The sequence below is a fragment of the Falco naumanni genome, chromosome 5 (genome assembly GCF_017639655.2).
Source record: "Falco naumanni isolate bFalNau1 chromosome 5, bFalNau1.pat, whole genome shotgun sequence".
Taxonomy (NCBI): Eukaryota; Metazoa; Chordata; class Aves; order Falconiformes; family Falconidae; genus Falco; species Falco naumanni.
The window spans coordinates 48089033-48113971 of NC_054058.1; the positions used below are offsets into that span (position 1 = coordinate 48089033).

The 24939-nt window shown below is 36.8% G+C and overlaps 1 protein-coding gene across 4 annotated transcripts in view; it reads left to right on the top strand.

Annotated features, from left to right (window-relative positions):
• DOCK4 (dedicator of cytokinesis 4) overlaps positions 1-24939 on the top strand; it is a 256017-nt gene that overhangs the window by 191577 nt on the left and 39501 nt on the right. For 2 of the 4 annotated variants that reach the window (XM_040594831.1, XM_040594834.1), the window contains exons 27-34: positions 4555-4649; positions 12877-12952; positions 14569-14669; positions 15324-15382; positions 17512-17660; positions 19208-19293; positions 24486-24512; positions 24675-24770. In XM_040594831.1, the coding sequence (XP_040450765.1) occupies positions 4555-4649; positions 12877-12952; positions 14569-14669; positions 15324-15382; positions 17512-17660; positions 19208-19293; positions 24486-24512; positions 24675-24770 (689 nt within the window). The remainder of the gene's footprint in view (positions 1-4554; positions 4650-12876; positions 12953-14568; positions 14670-15323; positions 15383-17511; positions 17661-19207; positions 19294-24485; positions 24513-24674; positions 24771-24939) is intronic. The other 2 variants (XM_040594832.1, XM_040594835.1) reach the window with 1 other exon arrangement.

Genomic DNA, 24939 nt, shown 5'->3' on the forward strand with positions numbered 1-24939 from the left:
ATATTTGAAAATGTGCAAATGAGGTAAAAAAGGAATGACAGGGTATTCATGGCTGAGTGGTAGCACCAGAGACTATTCTTCATTCACTTTTTGAAGCATTTAATTTAACGAGGCAGTAATTTTAAATGCTTCCTTTTATCTTTCAGTATTATTTTAAAGATATGCTCCATTTGCTTACCACAAAATATCATCTTCTTCTTGTAAATGTAATTTATAGTAATTTATAGAACAGAGGCACCCTTGTAGGCAGCTATTTGCTGCTGCAAAAAAGCTCAGATACAATTTATAGCAAAAGGTAACAGTGGAAGTTATAAATAGGAGAGAAGTGAGAAAATGAATGAGAAAAACAGTATGTTAGCACAATGCAGCTTTGACCACAACAGCATGGTTTTCGTTGATATGTGTGGTTTTTTTAATTAATAGGTTAAAAGAAGACAAAACAAACAGGTAAGCCCTTGCCAGAAAGCCTAGTTTTTATCCATTGGCAGTGTACCCTACATAATGTAGCAGAATAGATATATAGGAGAGAGCTGATAAAGGAAAAGGTAGTATTTCATAGGGCTGCATGGAAACCTTAATAGTTAGTTCTCTGATCCCTCTCTTCCAGCTACAGGAACCTGGGCAGGATAAGGTGGTTGCCAAACCCTACACGAGGTGCAATTTATTCCACTGTTCTTTAATGACTCCTTGAACACAGGCTGTGTGAGGTCTGCAGGCATGGAGAATGCCTCTGGTGGGCAAGCTCAGTTGTAGCCACCATCCTTCCCCTGCTATGCATGGACATCTGCTCATGTGTGAAACTACTGAAAGGATGAGTGCTGGGGCAGAGGGATAACTCTAAATTAAATATTTGGGTGGCTTCTGATGTAGATTGAAGAAGCAGTGAAGGAAAGAAGCTCTGGGAAAGGAATTTGACGTGGGGTGGATGAGTTGTCCAGGCAGACAGTTCGCTGTCAAACCATCCTCTTTTTTTATGGGCACCTTGGCACTCTGCAAAAAGCCTGAGGATGCTTTACAAAGACTTGATACCAAGCAGCTTGCCAACTCCATGGTGTGAACCAAAGCAATTAGCTTCAAAAGTAGACTGTTGACCCAAACTGAAATGCTATATAGGTGTACCCTGAGAGATCCAGTGAAGTCTGACCTGCTTTACGGAGGATTTTACATGCATACAGGGAGATGTGAAAGAAATTCCAAGGCAGTTTTTCATTAAATGAATAGTTGGTTTTCAGTCTTTCAGAAAGCCATGCTGCTCACTTAATCACAGTTTGATAATTTCATCAAGCAAATGTTGCTGCTGCAGTTAACTGAACTGTGATACTGTGATATTAAGTGGTATAAGATAGTACTAGAGCTTAGGTACACTAGGTAGGAATATTAAGAGATTATATTTAGAGTATGTAAAAGGACAAAATTACTTCCTTGCTGTCTCTGAAGATAGAAGACATATGAGACATTAATTATATCTGTACTCAACCAACCAAATGTTAGTTCACTTATACTGCCGGCAAAAATGTTTTTTAAATGTTAAAATATGTTACTAAATCATTATTATAGAATCACAGAATCATTTAGGTTGGAAAAGACCTTTGAGATCATAAAGTCCAACCATTAACCCAGCACCACTAAGTCCATCACTAAAGCATTTTGCTAAGCACCACATCTACACATTTTTTGAACACCTCTGGGGCAGCGATTCCACCACCTCCCTGGGCAGCCTGTTCCCATGCTTCAACACCCTGTCAGTGAAGAAATGTTTCCTAACATCCAGTCTAAACCTCCCTTGGTGTAACTTGAGGCCATTTCCTCTTGTCCTGTCACTTGTTACTGGGGAGAAGAGACTGACACCCACCTGCCTACAACCTCCTGTCAGGTTGCTGTAGAGAGCGATAAGGTCCCCCCTAAGGCTTCTCCTCTCCAGACTAAACCACCCCAGTTCCCTCAGCTGCCCCTTGTAAGACTTGTGCTCCAGACCGTTGATGAGCTTCCTTGCCCTAAATGTTATGTGTTAGGCAGAACAGATAGAATTGTGAAAGTAGATACAATTTTACACTAAGAGGGAAAGGAAGGAATTCAAAACATAGTTACAAAATTGATCTTCCAGGAGTGGTACTTCATAGTAGTGTCTTGCGACTTTTGGATCATGAAACAAAAATGAGTGATTGCATCATGCAAAGCACGAGGCATTGTAATGCTGATCAAAATATTTTATGAAATAGCTATGTGGAAGTGGATTCCTTGGGAGTGAACACTGGCACTGACTATCAGTGAGCAGTGCAGACACATGAGGGATACCAGGACATTAATGGCAAAATGTCAGACTAATCGACTGGCATTTTTATCCTTCGGTTATTTTAATGCTTATAATGGATTCCTAGGGAAATATATTACCAAATACAGGAAAAACTATTCATGAAAATAAAAATTTGCTACAGGTCAATTCTGTTAATAGAAGCTTTATAGTTGTATGTTGAAAAACTTACAAATGAATATTTTTTTCTAAAGTTTTTTTATGAGTTAACTGTTCCTGTTACATTTCAGCTTTGAATTATACTGCATTTTGTTTATGTTTTTAATATGTACTGTAACAGAGATCTTCAGTCTTACTCAGGCTTTTCAAGTCCACATTTTGTATCTAATATCACTTACCACTAAATTAATGACACTATTTTCTTTTTTCCCGTTAAAATTAGAAATTATTAACCTGGTGTTAACGATTCAAAATTTAATGCCATTGTCTACATTTGCTTTGTTTTAAAGTTTGCTTGGAATAAAAGATGTGTTCTGTTTTTATCTTAGTTACCTGAAGAAATTAAATGTAGATGATTCTGTCATTCTTTTCTTAATGACTTTTGAACAAGGTGATGAATTTCAGCAGGCTTTGGCAGTGGCCTGTGGGTCTCAAAGGTACTAAGTTTACATCTCATGCAGCCTTTGGGTTTTAAGCCCTTAAACCAGTGCTTCGTTTCCCAACAGCAGCCATGTGGTCTGTTCAGTTCAGCAGCCCAGTCGGTTTCCCAACAGAAGCAACATGTATTGTGTCTGGACAACAGATGGAATGAAAATGGGATGTGGGAGAATTTGGGATGTTATTGTGAGGTGACATGCAGCAACATTCAAGGCATTGCTATATTGTTGTGATTATGGCACAGAGCTGCAGGGATTACTGCACAGAAAGGGGAGGTAACCCCAAAAGAAGAAAAAGGAGCAGGTAGAAGCGTTGAAATTTAAGTACAAGGTGAATTGCTGTAGGAAAGCAGTCTGGAATAAATGTGTTTCTCATAAAACTACTTGTTTATCTGTAAAGCTGGTCACCTGATTCAAGCACTGTGTTATCTGCAATGAGTATAATTTATAGTTTTTAATACAGATAGTTTTTTGGCATCTTGCTCAGAAAACAGGTTGTCTCTTTTATGTAATCTTCTCTGGTGGGTGGGTGCAGGGATTTCAGCTGCTTTTCCCAGCGCCTGCATTCGTCCCCCTTTACAGTGATTCTCTAATGAAAGACATCTGTTGTGCAATGCCTGTCATCTACTCTGTGGTAAATGCACTTGAGAATATATTTCGGTTTTCAAAATTATTTGGTGTCCTTTGGTTGTATCTCCATCTCATCTGTGTTTCAGGCTAACTCTCCACAAGTGATGTGGGCAGAATCAATACAAAACATTTCAAGGTCAGGTACCACACTGATTCTGTTAGGCATGTTACATCATTTGCCTCATGCTCTTCATGATGTCAAAAGCTCCATTTTGCTTACTGAAAAAATACTGGCAGTAATATATACAATCAAGATAGGCCATTAAAAATACTACCCTTGTTGGTAGTTTTCTTTGCGAAAAGAAAATCTAAAAAAAAACATGTTCTGAGTAGTTTAATTTAGTTATTTGTTAGTGAGTTAAATGACATAAGGGACAATAATGCTAAAAGCTCTTAAACAGTGCTTTCTACATTCAAAGTAGCTCACGTGTTCACCATTTTTTATAGATTCAGCAAATGAGGCAGAATGGTTAAGTGACCTGCATACAGACAGACAGCTGTGATAACAGTTTAGGGGCCTGGGCACTGCTATTGAATTCAGTGGTCTTTGCAAACCCAATGACAAAATTGTCCTTACACTCTCTCTTTCCCACCAAATAATGCCACTTTTAGAATAAATCTTGAAAGTGTTGAAAACCTAGCATGATTAAGGAGATATTCAGAACTCTGTAGTGTTTGTAAAGTGCTTTTTGATTTGCAAATTGCTCTCAGGAGGATCGCATTTGTGGAAGTGTATGGGTGGAAACCAAATGCATCTTTGACATTTCTCTTATGCATTTCTGTCAATCAAATGGCACATTATGTTATTTTCCTTCTTTTAAGAAAAATGAATTGAATCAATATTTGAAGCTTTCTTGGGGAATCAAAAAAAAATATTCAGAGGTGTATCTGTGTTGAAAATAAATGCAATTCTACTATTTCTATAATTTTTTTTTTGTTTCTGATTAAAATATTTTTAAACCTCATTGCTCTTTTTAAAGCAGCAAAGACATATGACTGCTTCTTTTCCTTCCAAAGGATTTCCTGCTGCAGATTTTCACTGTTTTTCGGATACTAATACGACCAGAGATGTTTCCAAAAGACTGGACAGTGATGCGTTTGGTTGCAAACAAGTAAGACATTTTTAATGTTAAGAAAAAATATGGGTAGTGTGAAAGATCATGGTATAAACTTATATAATTTATGTAATAAAAATTCAAAACACCTTTTATAATGCTGGCTGCAGTTTTTCATTTTTTAATTTAAGATTTAAAATCTCTGGACTTATTTTACACAACAAATTCATAACATAAACTATAACTCTTTCTATTCTGAATTTCAGTAAGCACGTATAACTGGAAACTCAGAAGCCCTTTTACAAAACGGAGATGCTAAGCATCAACAACTTTGTTTTCCAAGTAGCAAATGACAGGTCTCAACAGAACATAATTTCAAATCTGCTTGTTGAAATGCTGAGTTGGAAAAGATCTGTTTGCTCTCAAGAAGAAATTATCTGCTATAACATCATTAATGATGTTTTTGATGTGTTTTAATTTGGTGTTTGTCAGAAAAATCACAAATCGGGAATGAAGTACAGCACAGGACACAGTGACGTAGGACTCCTAAGCACTGCTTAGTGATACTTTGAGATGTAACCTCCCCTTGAGATATTCTTTCTCTATTCATGCCTTATTTTCAGAGAAACAGGTTCCCAGCATTTCTGAGAAGTCATTACAGCAGGTCTGAAACTATTGATTTCTATTTCACCTATATCACCAGCTAGCCTGTTTTGTAGGCTTAGCTTTAGATTGGATAAGCCAGCTGAAGAGTCAGTACAATTATACAAAGAGCAGTTTTGGCAGAGGAGGTAGGCAGACCTAGGAATCCAGAATTTAGGACTGACTTAAACTTGCACAGTACATATTGCAATATCTGATGGAAATCGGATTTTAGTCTGCATACTGCCTGTTGGCTCCAAGGAGAATTTAAATTTACGGTGCTGTACAGACTACCGGTAACAATTGTATTGTTACAATTAAATTGGCAAAATTTGTGTTCATAATATGTATTTGTTACATGTGTGGATATGCAGGCATCATAGTACTTGTTCAAACTTTGTCATGACTTGAAAAATATAACATTTTTTGCTCATTTATTGCCTCAGTGTTGCTAATCTTGCCAAGTGTGAATTCCAGGGGAAAAAAAACCAAAAAACTGTTAATAATCAGAGAATGGATATGGTCATTTGTTTCTGTGTATGATATTAAAGAAGGTATGGCTGATACCAGCCTGCATCTGGTAATCATGCTCAAGAAATAAATTGAGAAACACAGGAAAGAAGGGGAAAAAACATAGGAACTTTTAGATGAAATATATAATCTAAGAAATCGTTATATATTCCAGAAACAGCTGGCTTACCAGATGGATTTGCAACAGCTGACATGTACAAAACTAAGATTTAGGAACGACCTTGGCACATGTTTCTTGGGCTGGTGGTGTTCAGATATGCTAAAGATGATAATAAGTTCTGCAAAAGGAATATTTACTTGCAGCAGTATTTTAGTTAGCATCAATTGCCGAGGCCAATTGTATGAGGTTCAACAAGAAGTGCTGGGTCCTGCACTGGGGTCACAACACCCCCCCACAACACTACAGGCTTGGGGCAGAGTGGTTGGAAAGCTGCCTGGTGGAAAAGGACCTGGGGGTGCTGGCTGACAGCTGGCTGGACATGAGCCAGCAGGGTGCCCAGGTGGCCAAGAAGGCCAACAGCATCCTGGCTTGTATCCAAAACAGTGTGGCCAGCAGGACAGGGGAAGTGATCGTCCCCCTGTACTTGGCACTGGTGAGGCCTCACCTTGAATATTGTGTTCAATTTTGGGCCTCTCACTACAAGAGGGATCTAGGGGTGCTAGAGCGTGTCCAGAGAAGGGCAATGAAACTGGTGAAGGTTCTGGAGCACAAGTCTTATGAGGAGCGGCTGAGGGAACTGGGGCTGTTTAGCCTGGAGAAAAGGAGGCTCAGGGGAGGTCTTATCACTCCCTACAGCTACCTGAAAGGAGGTTGTAGGCAGGTGGGAGTAGGTCTCTTCTCCAAGATAACTAGCAACAGGACAAGAGGAAACAGCCTCAAGTTGCACCAGAGGAGGCCTGATTGGCTATTAGGAAACATTTCTTCACTGAAAGGGTGTTGAAATATTGGAACAGGCTGCTGAGGGAGGTGGTGGAATCGCCATCCCTGAAAATATTTAAAAAATGTGTTATGTGGTGCTTAGGGACATGGTTTAGTGATGGACTTGGCAGTGTTGGGTCAACGGTTGGAACTGATGATCTTAAAGGTCTTTTCCAACCTAAATGATTCTATGATTCTATCACACATCTCCGTTTATTAATCTATGTTATGTTGTTTCTGACCGTCTAGGAGGGGACTCCATGTGCATTTCTGTCAGGCAAAGAAGCTGACAATAACTGTGTTGCAAATGGGCCATGAGAAGCTAATGAGACTGACTAACTGATCCTGGTAACACACAGTCACTGCCAGCAAATGGGATGTAAACACATCTTTACTAATTCAGCATTCAATGATTGCTTTGCTCCATTTGTTCCTTTGTGGAGGAATCCTGGTTTGCTATGAAACAGGGAGTTGGCCAGGTGTACTTAGAAGTGTGGTGTGAACTGAAAACTTAGCATTCCTATGTTCTATATCTATGGCTTAGTTTCTGTTCCTTTTTGAGGCAGTAGGAGGGAAAATTCACTTATATTCTGTAATTTGCTGCAAAGCACTAGCTTTTCTGGAGCTGTTCCTGAACCAGGAGCTCCTTTAACTTGCCCCCTACTGCCATTGCAGTAGCTGCCTTCCTTCGGCCTACTTGAGGTGTTCAAAAGCACAGAGCCACAGAGTAGTAGCTTTGCTAGACTTGTCCCAACCCAAAATCTTTAAGAGCAAAGGGGAGAGCCTAGAGGCAGAATGAGAAATGAGGGCACTGCCTGCACCACAGCCAGAAGCGGCTGTGACCATGAGCTGTTTTTCCTGAGTTTCACTTGGTGAGCCAGAGTGCTTCAAATGATCTGAAGCTCTTCAGGATTGAAGGCAAAACTTCTTAACTCCTTGCTCCATTCATGTCTAAAAGGAAAAATCATAGTCTATCTCATCTTTTTAAGAAAATAATCAAGTAATCCATTAACAGTCTGGATCTTTTCTAACTTCTGCTTCCCAGGAATGAAATGATTGTCATGTTTCCTGTGTCAGATGGCTGCCTTCTCAGCTGTCTGACTTCAGCCTGAGAAAAGGTAGCAAATCTGAAGGCAGCGTGTGTCTCGGGAGCTTCACCCATCACTGCAGGCACATCACCAGCAGCGCTGTCTTTACTCTTCTCTGTCTCTAAGTGATATAAAGATTTAAACTGTCTAGTATTTACAGGAAGAGAGATTTAGCCTGTCTGAGCCTAGGAAAGAAACGAGTCCTAGCAAGGATATAATCAGGTACTAAGCTTTTCCTGAGGGGAGAAATTTTTTTCTTTTTTTTTTTTTTTCTTCTTTATATATGCAGAACTTCAGTTACCTGAAGGATTTTCAGATCTTAAAATGCCATAATTCTTTCAATATATAATATTTATATATATAAATATTGCTGCCCCCTGGCTTCTGGATTTTCTTCTTTCTTGTTGCAGTGTTTTCAGTAATTGTGTAACATCTGATATTTGGATGCTGTCTGGGATAAAAAAAACAGCCCAGATGACACTGTGAGCTCAAGAAGACAAGTCTCTGACTATGTGAAATATCTTGATTTCTGGAGTGACGCATGCATGATCTATAATTCTGAATGTCCAGATGCCCAACATGAAAAAATTATTAATGGCTAACATTATAAAACTACCAAGTGACTTCCAAAATTTGAGAAATAATGTAACTTTTAAAAAGGCAGACTTAGCACTAAAGCAGAGAAATAGATCGTTTATGAATTGTAATCTGTGATGGAAGGATAACATGCAAAAAAATCCTTAATGTTTATTAGCTTCTAGCAGCCAAGCAATGAGGCAGAAATTAACTCTATTTAAGACTGCATAACCACATAATATCTGTAGTGAGCTAATTTGCACACATTCAGCAAAGCAAAATAATTACTTATGGTTATCTAATACGTCTACCATGGATGTTACTGCTGAGTGACAAAATATGCTTTTATGTACGTTATGGGAAATATAACTTTAATTTCTGTTGTTATAGGGATAGACTTACTTTCTACATTAACTAGGTAGAAAGCTAGTTTGCTGGTCCTCCAAGCAAAGCTTCAATTTGTAACTGCCAATGAACACCACATAATATAGGAAGACATCTGAATCAGTTGCCTAGCTCCAGAGAGGAATCCAAAATTCTATAATAAAATATGCCAGACTAAAACTGAGATTTCTGAATAACACATTCATCATGTCTTTCTCAACTGGAAATCACTATGCAATGGTCACTTGCTTAAGTTACCCTAAAGTTAGGAAAAGAATCACTTATCTAATGCTTTAGTTGACTGGCATCTTTTGAGAGCATTTAATGGACTCAGCTGAACTCCAGGTACATCATGTTTCATTAGTGATTGAGGAGGCTGTTGGAGAGCAAAGTGAGTTTCTATTACTTGCTGAGCAAATGTTTGATATTTATAACACACTATGCCTATTTATTATTGAACAATGGACTAATTTTTCACTGCTCTGTATACAAGAAGCTTTAATTTTGAAGTTCTCTGTATGATTAACTATGTAAATTCTGTCAACAATGTGTTGAATGGTACAGATGCTAGATCATCCGGTTCTCAGTTTGAATTTCATAAGCATACAAAATGGATATATGAATATTATTATTTATAGTAAAATAATTGATTTTTAAGGTAAGATTTACTATAGTGCGTTGCTTATACTAAAATTCCAAATTTATCTACTGACGGTTGAGCATAGGGAATTCGAACAGAGAATCCTTTTGGTCATCTAATTCAGTAATGACTAAAAGGCATTATTGTTTTTTAAAAAGTAACTCAAACAGAATGCACAATAAAGGAAGACATTGAATTAGCATTAGTTTCATCGTTATGGCTGCTTTGAAGAATCCTGTTAGCTCCCGTGATGTGGGAGTCTGAGACTCCTACAATGAACAAAAATTCTTGCTTTTATGTAATACACAGTGTTGCTAACATGCTTTTATGTAATACAAAATGTTGCTAACAACTGAACCTGACATCCAGTCTGTCACAAAAAGCATATATATGCACAGGTATGCATATATGAATATAACAATAGATATATACACATATATGTAACTCTAGGTTTATTTCATTTATTTATGAAATATGAAAGAAACTTTTTTCTGTTCAGACACTGCCCTTGGGAAAACTTCACTCTGAAATAACAAAGGATAAAATGAGAAGCTAATGGTTATCTATTTGTCTCATATCAGAATGGAAAAAGAAAGCTTTCATTTTCTATTGTTGGCTGCCCAGGCAAAAGCCAGGTTGCCAGAGCGCAAACCAGGGGTTGAACTTCTGGAGGCTGCTTTGGATTTTTTTAAACAGGGTATTGCAGAAATATTTTTTGTGAAAATTTGATGGAAAAGTCACTAGTCAACAATGGGCCTGACTGAACTTTGGATTAGCATTCCGTGTATAAGCCCAGAATAATTTAGTATCTTGAAATTATTAGATTTTAGAAAAATGAGAAAAAGCAGAGGTTTTTCTCCTGTAAAACAGCCAGTGGTTCTGAACAAATTTGTGGCAGGTGGTAAGAGGAAGAAAAGCAAGTCTTGTCACAAACTCAATGTTTTCTAGTTTGATACTCAAATGGATTTGAAATAATGGTTGTTGTTATTTTGAAATTGTTGCCTGGGAAGCAACAGGCAGCTGTCCATCTGTCCTCTGACTGCTGTCTCTGCTTTGTGCGTTTTTGCTTTTTTTATAGAACCTGCATTATTTGTAGAAAAAGAGGAAAGAGACACACATCCCCCCCTCCCCCTCCCAGCATTAGCTATGTTTTCTGTCCTACCTGATTTTAGTTTGTTGTAGATTCAGAATAACAGATTGTGGGTCAAAACCAATGGCTTCATCTTCCCATGTTCAGTCTAACATTTTGAAATTTTTTTATCTACAACATACACACTCCCACTCTACAAACCCACTTTTTATCAGCTAATCCGTATCATGTCTTTGGCTTACCAAATAAGTCAAGCCTGAGCTATGCTGCCTATAGCAAGAGATACCTGCATTGCAATTATTCTGTTATCTCTGGAAAATTCTGGAAAAAAATATTCTAAAAATTACATCTTAAGATTTCTAATCTAGTCACCTCCTAAGAATTGAAGCAGGTCTTTCTCTTCAGTTTCACTTGCCATGGGAGTAATATGGCAAGGAAGGAATTGTCTCAGACATAAGTAGAACTGCGTAATGGAAACTTGGCAGTACAACAACATATGGTTGTAGTTCTTGAGATCTTGTGGAATTTTCTCTTGCATACAGTGTTCAGGCATTTTTTACTTAGGACTTAGGTTGAAATTTTGCATAGCAATAGCCCTGATGAACTGACCTTTTCTATCAGAACATCTTCCTGAAGTATGCAGACTGTTTCCATTTTGTGAAACATATGGGCTGTAGATTAAATCTCACAATAACAAGAATGACAGGACTCTTACCTGTGCCTTGATTCTTAACTTTGCTTATATTACCGTTTGTTAACGTTTCACTTTGTCTTCCATGCTGCAGCAGGGAGTGCTGTAACACACTGTGACTTCCTGCTGGTGGAAGAGTGGGGTAAACTATACAGTGTATAAAGTATTGGAGTGCTAAAGGTGGAACACTACTTGGATCGAAAAGCTATAATATAATTGTTGAGAAAATAATACATATGGTATTTGAACAATGGAACTAGGAACAAATAAAACCTGAGACTCAGGCACTGTTCTAAAAACAGTCTCAGACTTGGCTGTTACAGGTGTTCAGACACATCAAACCAGAAGGTAAAGTTTGGCAGGGACAGTAATTTTAAACATAGAGAAATCGAAGCAAACTTTTGAACTAGTAATAAGATAAATGATACGTGGCCATTTTGTATTTATACACTTGAAATCTGTCAAAAGTGCCAGATGAAAAATATAATTTATCTCTTAGGTGGGTTGGTTAATATATAATTCTTCAGTATAGTGAAGGTGAAAAATATTATACCTTTAGAATATATCTATTGCTGTTATTATATTTAATAAAACATATTTTCTTCTGGATGCATTGCAATAATAATAATAATTAAAAAATAGTCCAAAGTACAGAAGGGGAAACAAATTTTAGCATTGTAACAGCATACGGGTCAAGAACCATGTGCAAAGAAGTACTAGATGTATTAATAGTAGATGGATGGTAATCAAATGAAATGTGTAGATAAAAACCTTTTTCTCAGAAGGTCTTTAAAGAGTTGATTGTTGTAAAATACATGAGTGAAATAGCAAAAAGATCTTTCTGTGTTTATCTTTTTTTCTCCCCCATAAGCATCCATTACTGACTACTTTTAAAAAGAATTTAATGGTTCATATAGATTTATGGTTTGACTAAATATATTGATAGACCTAAGTGCTGCAGAGGTTGGCTTAAGGGCTTAAAGAATCGGTGAAATGAATTCTGTTTAAATACTCTTTAAGGTTATTTTGTTTCTGTAGATTACCAAATTTGGTTGCTACAATAAACAAGCCTGTTGTTGACCTCTGCTGACAACCACTGTGAAAGCATTTTGGCCGTTACCTAAGATAGATTAATACAGTTCAGGCAGGTGTCATTATAGGGCAATGCATGGCCATTTGCAACGTACAGAAGAGAGATCTGCAGAAGCAAATTTTCTCACAGATCTCTTGCAGTTCTGCATTTCTCTGTTGTCATTAAAAAGACTCTTTGTCCATAGGGCTGTCAATATTGTATATTGGTAATTACTAAATATCTTATATTTATAATCAAGGCACACATATTTTCTGTATCAAGAAAGCTGAAAGCAAATTGTTCAACTATGTATATTAGCGCTAGTAGGACAGAGGTTGTATTAATTCTGATACGAGCATTACTTGCAGAACAAATGGTTTGTCTTTTTGATCAATTATATTTGTCTATACAGAACATGTTCTCAGCACTCCTTATATCACAACTGTTTTTACTATTTTTTTTCTTAATGTGCATGTTCTCTCTCTATAGCTGCTGTTAGAAGTCGGATATTTGTATATGCGTAAAATGTAGTGTTTAATGCCACCGTACATGCTACAGCTATTTCTTCATTGGAAATTTGTCCAGCTCTGGATATTAAATATGAATTTCCATTTAACAAAAGCTACTGTCTTTTTGTTCTTTTCTTCCCAGCGTGATCATTACTACGGTCTTGTACCTTTCGGATGCCCTTCGTAAAAACTTCTTAAATGAAAACTTTGATTACAAGGTAGAGTAAATGTGTCTAACAGAAGATAGATGTGATAGCTGTGATAGCTGTTACATCATTCTGTGGCATGGTGGATTGTTATTAAACTTAGCTTCAGCATCTAAATAGCTAGAACATACACTAAATCAGCAATTTCAAAAGCTCAGATAAGTTTTTTTCTGAAATACAGGACTGTCTTAAAAATCAGTGCTATGAGTTTTTTTTAATTTCATAATTTTAATTTTGGTTTTTTCACCCTCTATGTTTGACTCCTTGCTCAGGATTTTTGTGTAGCAATTTTTTAAATTTTTTTGGATTATAGAAACGGATCTTATTATTTGCCTGTTATTTTGGAGTTATCGCAGAAAGGAAAATTATTCCATTTTTGAATTAATGTAAATTTATAAAAATACAGATTTGCATTTCTGTCACTTCTCTGAAGACCAATTAACATGCTGCATAATTAAAACTAGAAAATTATGACACTGCATGGTGAATGTAGTTAGACATGTACCTCATACAGTGAGATATGGCACCTATGATAAACTGTGAATTACAAAATGATGCTTTTAGGATTCAGATGAGAAGACCTAGGAATGTGTCTGAAAAGACCCATTTCCCATGGAGACCTGAGTGAATATCGTGCCCAACCAAGAGGCATTAGTCCAGTTGCTTTATCATAAAAAGTGCAGAATTTCCATCCTAGAGAAGACAACAAGCTCCTGTTGACTTTCAGCAGAATTGTGGATGCTTCTCTGAAAATCCAGACTCCTGCTGGGGAGATTGATGGGAATGCAGATTTATTTGCTTGACATAACTGTACACGAGGAAGCCTGTCCTTTATGAAGTTCCACAAGTTCAGAGGCTAAAACTGATAAAAGAATTGCCTGTAGGCAAGGCATCTATGTTCCTTAAACTTGTTTAGCAATGTTATTACTATCCTGCAGAGCTGCAGTGTCTGGAATAGGGCTCCTCCTACACTTCTTTCTTCCTCATGCCATGGAGCATCTATAATTGAGTTATAATAATGAATATTGTAATGTATTTTAAATTTATTTTTAAATTTATCTTTAAATCTTCAAAGTAGAATATTCAACGTCTAATTCATAAAGCATGTGCACAAAAAATCTGTATATTTGCAAGACATTAGCAAAACCTGGCTTTGGTTTTGTCCAGTGAAGCCTCCAGCGAGACTTGCAAATAACATAAATTAAGACTGGCCAGGAAATAACAAATCTGTTATGTGATAGCATTTGAGGTGTCAGAATTTTGGGGGTTTTGGACTTAAAGGCATAACTTTTTGCAGTCTTCCATATAAATTTACCAAAAAAAAAAAGTTTCCAAATTTAGGAGCTAAAGTTTTCTGAATTGGGGGGGCTGAAAAAAAATTATATGCAACTCTGACACTTTCACATTTAAGAGATGTAGTATATGTCAAATAGATGTATTTCTACTGAATATTTTGGGGTTGGTGAAAAGTGTATTTGCATGCAAAGAAATTTAGTCAAAAACAGTTGGAGTAATTTAATTAGTTGAGACTGAAACAAGTGATGTGATTTGAAATTTTGCATCTTGAGTGGTCATAAAATGGTGGTACTGAGGAAATGAAATAACCAAATGTCATATGCTTATTGTAGATATGGGATTCCTATTTTTTCCTTGCTGTGATTTTTATAAACCAGTTATGCCTGCAACTGGAAATGTTCACACCTTCCAAGAAGAAAAAGGTTTTAGAAAAGTAAGTACTGCTGTCAGCTTCTAGAAAACTGTAATAGATCAAACACTTCTCGAAATGGAAGACATGGAAGGTTGCAAAAAGGCCTGCCAAAAAGATAACGGTAGCAGTATTTCCACTGACTAGATTGAGAGTTGGTTCTGACCCTTTGTATAGGTCTTCAGAGCTGATAGCCTTCATAAAAGTGCCCAAATTGCTTCAGATACTTGGAGCAAACTAGCCAAGTTGTAGCAGTGCCAACACTAAATTCCAGTTCATACATTGAGTCACGCTGGTTCAGGTGTTTGCCAAGCACTGCACTGCTGTCTCTATGAGTTAATTATATTTCTTTAAGCTACATCAAAACTGTTCTCAGAGAGAAAACCACATCATATTACTGCAAAAAACAGGTTTTGCTTCACAGCTGTGTTACTGATGTATAGCATTTAGAAAAACCTGATACTTCTGACAACGTTGCAAGTAAACCTGGGTTTGAGAATTGGTTTTAGCTGGGTACAATGGAAAGAGCAAAAACTTGGAAGAAATAATCTCTTCTAAAGTAGTTGTTGATGGACTACAAATCAGGCACTTCATTTAACAATGTTACACAATGGCCTATGTACTTGATTTTCTTACATGGTCTTTCACTGTTTGGCTTTATTTTTTAATACATTGCAGATATGGTGATATGCGGGTAACAATGGGATGTGAAATCTTCAGCATGTGGCAAAATTTAGGTAAGTAATTTAACACATTGTCAGTGGCTCATAAAATCAAACCCAATTATTATTTCTTCACCTATGAAATACACTTGCCAGTGATAGAAGAATTGTTGGTAATTAAGTTCACATGAATTCCTGATTCAAGTTTAGGAAGACCCTAGTCAGCTGTAGTTCCTTTCTTTATAGCTAAATGCAGCTTTCTAAGCCTTGATACTGTATCTGACCTATCCCTGTGTCTTCAAAGAGAACCAAAAGAATACTATCAGAAAAAATTAGAAAAGAAGGTACTGCTCTTTTTGGGCAGAATTATTTTGCCTGGAAATATACTTACGTTCACAATTTTAGTTCTGTTGCCAAACAGTTTAAGGAGCAGACATATATCTTAATTCTGAAGCTCTCTTGAGATGCTGGATTTGCATCAAATCTTCCCCTAAGTCCTAGTTGCACTAAAATATAAAGGCATAAACAAATCACTGACTGATGTATAAATGACACATTGGACAACACAAGAAAAATATATGCTTGAATATAAACTTAGGAATACTTTTAGATTTATAAACAGTAACTGCGAATTGTTTGAAGGTATGAGCATCAGAGAAATGCAATTAAATGTTGTTTGGGAAGAAAGTAAAAACTGAGCAGAAGGTTTGGACACTACCTTTGTCATCCTTATATTTCAATTATTCAGTAGTTCATTAAAGGGCTCATGAAAGATATGAAGACTTTTGGTGGTTACTGAGACATTGTCGTCTCAATTCTATGAATCCCCAGCAAGATATGTAGTTGTAAAAAACTGGTCTTTCTGACCAGCCTGTACTAGAACAAGAAATATTCAAAATAATAATTAGTTGCTTAATATTTTTAACAGGTTTTTTTGTGTAGTGTAATTTACTTATTTAAAGTGTTTAGTATTGTTTACTCACTCTAAAACATCCCTCTGAACTATTTGGATACATGATGAGTATTTCAAAACTGGTATCAAGGATCCACTCCTGGGTCCCATCTCCTTTCTGCATGCTAGGGTAAGACCTCAGTGTGTATCATCTCCCCACTCATGTTGTTTTCTGCTGAACAAAATCTCAGTATGCAGGCAAGGAAGGAATCATCATGCCTTTCAATAGTGGGAATTTTGGGGGTACAATATGGAGTTCATTTGATAATGTGTCCAATTAATTACTGTAGTCAGGATATTTCTTATGATTGGTGTTATGCTAGTCAGCATTTTACAGTTCTCTTAGCATTAGGAGTCATCATAAGTAAGTCTTGGTCCTTGTACAGTCACCTTGCTTTCGTATAGATATACAACCCAGGATGTTTCTAGCAAAGGTTTTTCTTTGCACAAACACAGCCACCAAACAGAGCAGGAAGCAGGGGTGACTGCCCACTGGAATACTGAGGGGTAAGATGGATGTAAATTAATTCCCAGCTTGGAAAGTCAGTGCATTGTGGTTCTTAATTCCCCTATTCTGAAAATATCAGAAGATATGCTTGTGAAGAGTTGAAACTGAATGGTCAATCTTTACTGTATGCCATTTCTAGCTTTCCTGACAAGAACTTAGTTTTCTGCTAAGTGGAATACGGTGAGTTAATGGAAGATGTTTTAGCACTGATTTTAAAGCAAGTTGTATTGAGAACAACCGAGTCACATCTTCGCTTTCCTGCAGTCAAAACATGTACTCTCAGTTCTGTACTCACAAAACTAAAGATAGATAAAAGTCAAAGTACTTAGTAGTAAAAGTCAAACTACTCTTTTTTTGATGAGCACAGAATATCAGAAAGTTAGCCATTTTGTAAACACAAGAATCTAGAGCTTAGAAACCAAGCCATTCCTGTGAAAAATAAGTTAAATGCCCAGAGGGTGCTTTGTCTCCATTTTCTTCCTGGAAAACTAACTTGAGATAGAGATAGATAAGCCACTGTCATTTCTGAATTCAGTATTGCAAATTAAATTATATTAGCTTTATATTCATATATTGTCTGCAGCTTTTCACTTTTGGGGCTTAAGAAATAACCTATTCTGTGATGGTCCTGAGCTAAAAAAAATTTAGAGGGCTCTTTTTCAATTCTTCAGATAGTGTGTGGATTGCTTGATAGCTCACAGGACACCCAATTCACACTCAAGTTCATGTTCATTTTCATTTTAGGGGAACACAAGCTTCACTTTATTCCAGCATTGATTGGCCCCTTCCTGGAAGTGACCTTGATCCCTCAGCCAGACCTGAGGAATGTAATGATTCCTATTTTCCATGACATGATGGACTGGGAGCAAAGGCGAAGTGGCAACTTTAAACAGGTACTGTGTGTGAAGCAGTTTATAAAACAACGGAAATTGAAGCACTTCAGAGAGTGCTGGTCCTAACCATTGGTGGTTAGGAAGGTCCCCACAACATTATACCTGTTGGAGAGGGATTGCCAGGGTTTTCCCTTTTTGCTCTGTGCAGGGGTGGTAAGATTCTCAGATTAATGCTATCATGTTAGTAATGTAAGACAAGGGATAAAGTCCATGGCCTGCCAAAGTGAATAACAAAACTTGAATTGTCTTTGCAAGGCAGATTTTGTTGTGTTTTTTTGTCTCTGCTTTACAGCAGTACAGATGACTGGTTAGATAGGATTCAACTAGCTTCCCGTCCAGTTAGTATGAAAAAAAACTCAGATGGTCCTTCTGAGGAATGTTCTTCTATAAGGAGCCGAGTATTCTTGCTGCTCAAACACTTTAACAGGCTAAGAAGGAACAACCAAGTATACCATCTGCTCCCGCAGCTCCCACTCAGTTCTTTCAGACTGCCTCAAACCATTTCTCAGTGCCCTCCTTCCTGCTGCTTCAAATGAAAGAAAGCAGAAGAATTTGAATTACTCCCAGGCAATCATAATGTTTAGGGTAGGAGCTGTAACTAAAACACAAACCAAACTATTAAGAACAGAGGAGTGCATGTGATGTAAGTAGTAGCTTTTCGCTGTCAATATATAAGCTTGTTGTTAAAAATCACCATTGAAATGGTAACAAGGAGTGAGAAGGAAAAAATCCACTTTTTCTACTTTTCTGTGTTTTCAGCTTGAGTGTAAAATGTTAATTGTAATAGACTTATTCTCTAATAAAATATCTTGACAACAGCTTGGTTTCTCCTCTAGATTTGTGGTTGCTAATATATTACTGCTAAAAAGGAGGTTTGAAATATTCATACACAGTGTAGCCTCACCTCTATATTTTATATAATCAATACACTTAAGAATATACATTGAAGGAACCATTAGCCATCAGATATGTACTGTAAGTTTCTTTAGCTAATATGAAAATCCAGCAAATAGGATTTCTAACCAAATACACTGGCAGGTAAGGAAAGTTCAGAAAGTAAACCTGAGCCCCTAAGTGTTCTGAACAGTACAGACATTTTAAAGAATTAATTTATAAAGAGTGGGGTGCAAGTCAGAAGAGATGATAATTTTTATTAAAGTCTAAGAAAATGGCTTGTGCTTACAGCCCTGCAGTGAGAATTCAGGCAATTTATTTGGGCTGTGTGCTTTTTGTCTGACTCCATAAATAGATAGCTGCCTTAGCAGCAGCAAACGCTACTCAGCCTGTAGTTTTAAAGTCACGTTGCTCAATTTAGATTAGCTCCCCCCCACAAAAAAAAAAAAAAAAAAACCACCAAAAAAAACCCCCACAAACCTTGGGGATGGTAACAGCTTCAAAGAGATTAAGTGACTTACCAGATTTACATGATTGACCAATAATTCTAAGATATGCTTTTAGCAAAGTCCCTTATATAAAATCTTTCCTCAATTTTCTCTAATCTCATTAAAGGAAAAAGAGGCTGTTTACACCACACTTATATGTTGCAGGTGGAAGCAAAACTGATTGACAAACTGGACAGCCTAATGTCGGAAGGTAAAGGTGATGAAACATACCGAGAGCTCTTCAACAGTATGTGAGTAATATGTTTATTTGACGCTGATTCCTTGAGTTCGGTTGGTTGTATCAGATGCTAATGTTATTGTAGAGAAGTAATGCTTAAAACAGTTGTAATTTTTTTTTTCTGAAAAATCTGAGGAATAAAACATTTTATGATGCTGTATGGCAGATGTAAAGTCTGGCTGTACTGCTTGCATAGAGCTATAATTGGGAAAGGCTGAATCTGTTGTATCACAGAACATGCTTTACATACCTATTTTAAAATCAGAAAAGCAGGAAGTGCTTCATAATTGCATAGGGTGCAGGTAGAACTCAGATGAAGCCTTTTGAAAACAAGGCATGAGAATTCAACAAAAAACTGTTTAGTAAGTAATTTGCTGTTGCCAGAAACTTGTACTCATCTGTGTAATGTCACTTGTTGATTTCTTGATTGATGCAAACAATTTTATTTATTCTGATAAGACTATTCTATTTCTTGATAAGCTTTTTAATATATTTTCATAAATGATATTAAATTTAATAGGAAAAGCTAATAATAATGCTGAAGTCCCTAATGTTGCCCATAAGTTATCCCATTGACCGAAATAAATGATTGTCACAGAGTACAGGTACAAAATAACTAACTGAACTCTGTCTCTGTTGTTCCTCAGAACTCAATTCCACCTAGGTGGAAGATTCCACCTGTTTCTGGTGTGTTTAGTAGGAGACGTACTGTTCCTCTTCAGCATTTGAAGCTGTGTATTCTAAATACATGCTTTTTTTCTGTTTATATGGCTTCTTAACCATTCCTCCTTAAGTATTAGTTTTAGCTCTGTTGTCTTTGCCTAAATAAGAACATTCAGATCTTGGAGTCTGTGAATAGGAAACATAATAATCTCTAATTGTGTTGAGTTGGAAAAAATTGAGTTCCCAAATATTTAACATTTACAGAAGCAAAAGTAGGTAGAGAGATTAGGCAGAATATTACAGAAATGTATGAATCATGGCAAAGAAAAGTACAGTATGCTAAAGCAGAAGTTTATTACAATTGTTGATGAATTTTTTTATATTCTGAGTAAAGACAATAAAGGTAAGATGATTTCAATATTTTAGTAATACAGTATTCTAAGCTAAAAATTAAGTCATTAAGGAAAAAACTTATTATTGAATGAAGTCTAAATGCATTCTCATGTGCAAAATACATCAGGAAGTCTGTCACTGAAATAACTTAAAATTCTGTAAGAAAGCATATTGGTATGATATGTAGTTCCTAATTTTTGTTGTGGTTTTGAGTTAGATTTAAACTGGGGGATGTTAAACAAGATACAGTGAAAAATGGTGAAAGCCTTTTATAAATCTAAATGCTAAAGATGTAGTCATAGTAATTTAAATTGCAAAATGTCTCACAGCATCAGTATACTTGTTGTTTCTGTTCTGGTCTAACAGAAGTTAAAACTAAACTCTTTGTGAGACTTCAGAGTAACTGCTCAAGTACACTCCCAGCTTAAGAAAAAATAGTATTTATCGTTAGGTTTTTATCTGAGTTTGATTTGACTCTGTACATTAACACCTCTTGAGAGCTTGCAGAAATAATCTAAAATGGAGGATGACATAGTATTCTAGGGTATGTGAAGGAAAATGATTAAAATCAGATGGACATTTTAGGGAGCTGAATGCAAGGGATGGGGTCAGTTAGCTTGAGGTTTGGGTTTTTTTATTTCTTCCATGGATAATTTAAACTAAGCAATATTAGAGTGTCTCAGGCAGTGCAAGAAAGCAGACTTGTTTAGGCTGAATTGACAGAGATGTGGTATGAACCCAAGGACTGTGAAACAGTAATATAATTTTGTAGCAAGCAGTGATTTTGTCATCTTCAATGAAAGCAAATGCTACAATATTACCTGATCTTTCTGAAGATTTAGCATGGTTGGTTTTGATGGGTACAGTTAGGAGCCAAGGGGATGCACACACCTACTATGAATACAGCCTAGTTACTGCAGTAGGTATGACACCTTCAGATGTTGTCACGCCTTTTGTTTATTTTGTCTGAATTGGAAAATGGATTTAAATCTCTCAACTCCTACGTTAACTGCTGGTTTTCCCCCAAAGACAATGACTGCATCTTTCCTTTGAACATCTTCTAGTTTCAAGGACAAATTATAATCATCTCTGGACATATCTGAAATATTATGTGCTTATAATTTACTGCTTATAATGGATTTATCTTTATCAAATTAAAAGTCATACCAAAAGTAGGGGGAAGATGATTGCTGTTTGTTTTGAATCAATGTCTTTCCAGGGACTTGAATGTGGACATTCAGTAGTTAGCTTCTGATGTCATTTGAAGAGCTGCAAAGCATGGAGTAGTGAACATTTTGCTATCACAAGAAACTAGATGTCGTAATTGCTACCCAGTGTAATCATGGTATGAAAGGTGCCCTGATCTACATTTACACTGTGACACTGCAATTGAATTCTTGAGTTAATTAGAACAGGGAAAAGAACTATTTCAGTTTATTAAACAGTCAGTGGTTAGAACAAAATTCTTGGAAGCCAAGGGGTATACTCAAGTAGCTCTTTTACCTGAATCCGATGGATGCTGCCAGTTTATTACTTCTGTAGCTGTATTCCAGTTTGACCTGATTCAAGTAATTTCAGGTTTGAAGGTTAGGTGGCCCCATTATCAAAGCACAAAACCTGGGCTATAGAGCTCCACCGGGGACCTGGTGACAAGGCTTCTCTTTGAAGAAATTGGAGCTGATGTTCAAGCTGAGGAGGCATTTAATACTGAGATCTGCCTATTTGTGGGTGATTTCTTTAGCTATGAAGCTACTGTATAAAAAGTGATGACTGCTACCTCTCCCATGCTGTCTTCAGTCCTCTTAATTTCTTCCCCCAGTTGCGTGACTGAATTCAGCACTGCCCAGTGCATTAGACTTCACCTGGACCGAGTCTTTCAGAGCCCTTCTGAATATTTTTGTGAGATTTGGGTAGCTCCTTACTCACCTCTGAACTTTTGCAGCAAAGTTTGACTTTGACCCATCTGACTAGATGAAGAAACCTCTGGCTGCAGTGAGGCACCTGGAGGGCTTTGTACTCCGGAATAGACATCCAGATGTTTTAAGGCACCTTTAGGATTAGATGTCTGTGAATTAGTGGTCTGAATAACTCTGTGGCTTAGGCATATAAAATCCGCTTACTACATGACTGAGCTAGCCTGAACATGGTTGTAAGCCTGGCATTCATCCCCGGAGATCTCTGATCCTCTGGGTCCCCACTCCACTCCCACTTCTGTATTCTTGGGAAACCAAGATTACAAAAAAATAAAACAAAACCAAAAAAATAAAAAACAACCAAACCATAATTATTCAGATGAGCCCAGATGTTAGGTTTATAGTAGCATGGATAGGCAGAAATGTTTTCATTGTTTCTCTGTATTGTTTATCCCCCTTAGTACTTTGTAAAATTCTCATAGCATCATGGTTGTGCTTTGGGACTTCTAAGTAATAGGAATTTAATTATATCTAGATATAGCCATGAGGAAGCTGAGGGATATATTTGAGTAGTCTTTCATTCTGAGTGTTTGTTCTCTGCATTGTGGTGAAAGATGTATGGTGGAAAGTGTCATGAAATTGTTGAACAATTTTAAGACTTTTTCTTTTTTATTAACTGATGACATTGATGTCAGTGTGAATAAGTACTTTGAGTGTATCTACACAACCCATTTGTAGAAATTGTGTATTTATAATGAATGTGTCAATACATTTATAAAGAACATGCATAAGTCAAATGCAGATGAAAACCATCATTTTTACAAGAGAAGTCAGACTTCTGCTAGTTTTCTACATGAACTGTAGGTAATTATTTTAATTAATTTAGCTTGAAACGTTCCGATTTAACACAGAGTTTAAAGGCAATAGAAAGGAAAAATCAGTGCAGTAAACGGTGCTTAAGAATGTAAGAGGTTCTACTCTTATTACTTGTTAGACACGAAAACTTGTATTGAAAGGAACATAAGGGGTTTAAAAGCAAATTAAGTCAGCCTGTATATTCTGTGTCGAAAGCAGAGATTCCCTTCTGAACATGAGGGGAAGACATGCGATTGCCTGCTAAAGAGCAGTAGTGAGTCTAAGATCGATGTGAGGGTGCAGAATGAAGATCAATGTTTCCTCCTTGCTTCCAGCAGAGCACATCATCATTTAAGTTGAATTAGTTTGGAGAATCGCATCTGTGATATCCCCTGCATGTAAGAAGCTGAACAGAGCTGGAGTGTATAGCTAGTGCAGCTGGCATGTAGGAGTTATTGGGCGCTGTTATATGTTTGCTGAAATTTGGATGTAGGAGTTTTATGGGACTGAACATGCTCAGTATAGATGAAGGTCAGTGGAGCCGACAGCTTGCCCACTGCAGACAGAAGGTTTGGAGATGCTATTAACAACTCTAAAAAGCTCTAAGTATTTGGATGTGGCAATTTTCAGAGACTTCTAAGTAAACCCTACCTGAGTGCATTTTCAGGAAGACTGCTAAAGTATCTCCATGGACATGCGATCCATTTGAGGGTGCGTCCATCCCGCACCAAAGCATAAAAGTAACAGAGATCTGTACATAAATATTTCCTCGATCATTCTCAGAGAGGACATGTGGGAAATTCATGCCCAAATGATGAGTATTTGATAAGCTTAAGCAGTAAAAATCAGAGGCCTGTAATAGAAAGAAATATTAAGTATAGCTTTACTGACAGCTCCACTTACAACACCGTTTTGAAGCCTTCTCACTTCAGTGTGTAATCTGCATTTGTCTTCATGTAAGGACTCAACACAACAGTTTTTAATAAAGAATCTTATGCCAGTTTAAGCTAATGGAATTTTACATGTGCATGATAGTATGTTCTCAGATGGAAAGATTAAGTGAAGAGATTAAAATCCTTTCCCCATTCTTAAATTTCATTCATACTGAAATATTGGAGAGGAGAGGAGGAAAAAATCTTAGTTTAAAAAGATGAGGTCACATTGAGAAGTTACATTGAGTTGATAAATACTCTGTTCAAGGTCCGTCATTAAACTCCCTGTTTTCTGATGTATTAGCATGAAATTAATATATAAATTTTATGGAAGAGTTCTGATAAGTCTTTGGGATATTAATATATTCTGAAAATTAGATATTTGATATATTTTAATCTGATGCAGCTAATATAAAAATCATTTGTTTTGTCAATGCTTCCTGGACTAGAATTCCACTTTTTGGTCCTTATCCTAGGTAAGACATTGTTTGCAAATTGTGCTTCTTGGGAGGGTGTTTGTAAAAGAAAATCTATCAAAGATGTTGCTAAGGTATTACAGTGCTGGTAAAAGCAGGCTGGTTGTCATAGCGACAGTTAAAAATAAACTGTGAAATTGTTTTGGCTTCTTTTTTTTTCAGTCTACTGAAGAAAATTGAGCGGGAAACATGGAGGGAAAGTGGTGTTTCGTTAATCGCCACTGTGACTCGCCTCATGGAGAGGTTGCTGGACTACAGGTGAGTGATTATCACAATTTGTAGGGTTGTTGTCTTTGAAATATTAGGAGTCAAATACAGTGATATTGCACAGTGACTGCATGTAGACGCATCAACTGTACGTGCTCAGGATCTCTGGCAGCAGCTGCTTAATCAACAGGAAAATGAGACAAGCAGGCTGAAAACCAAC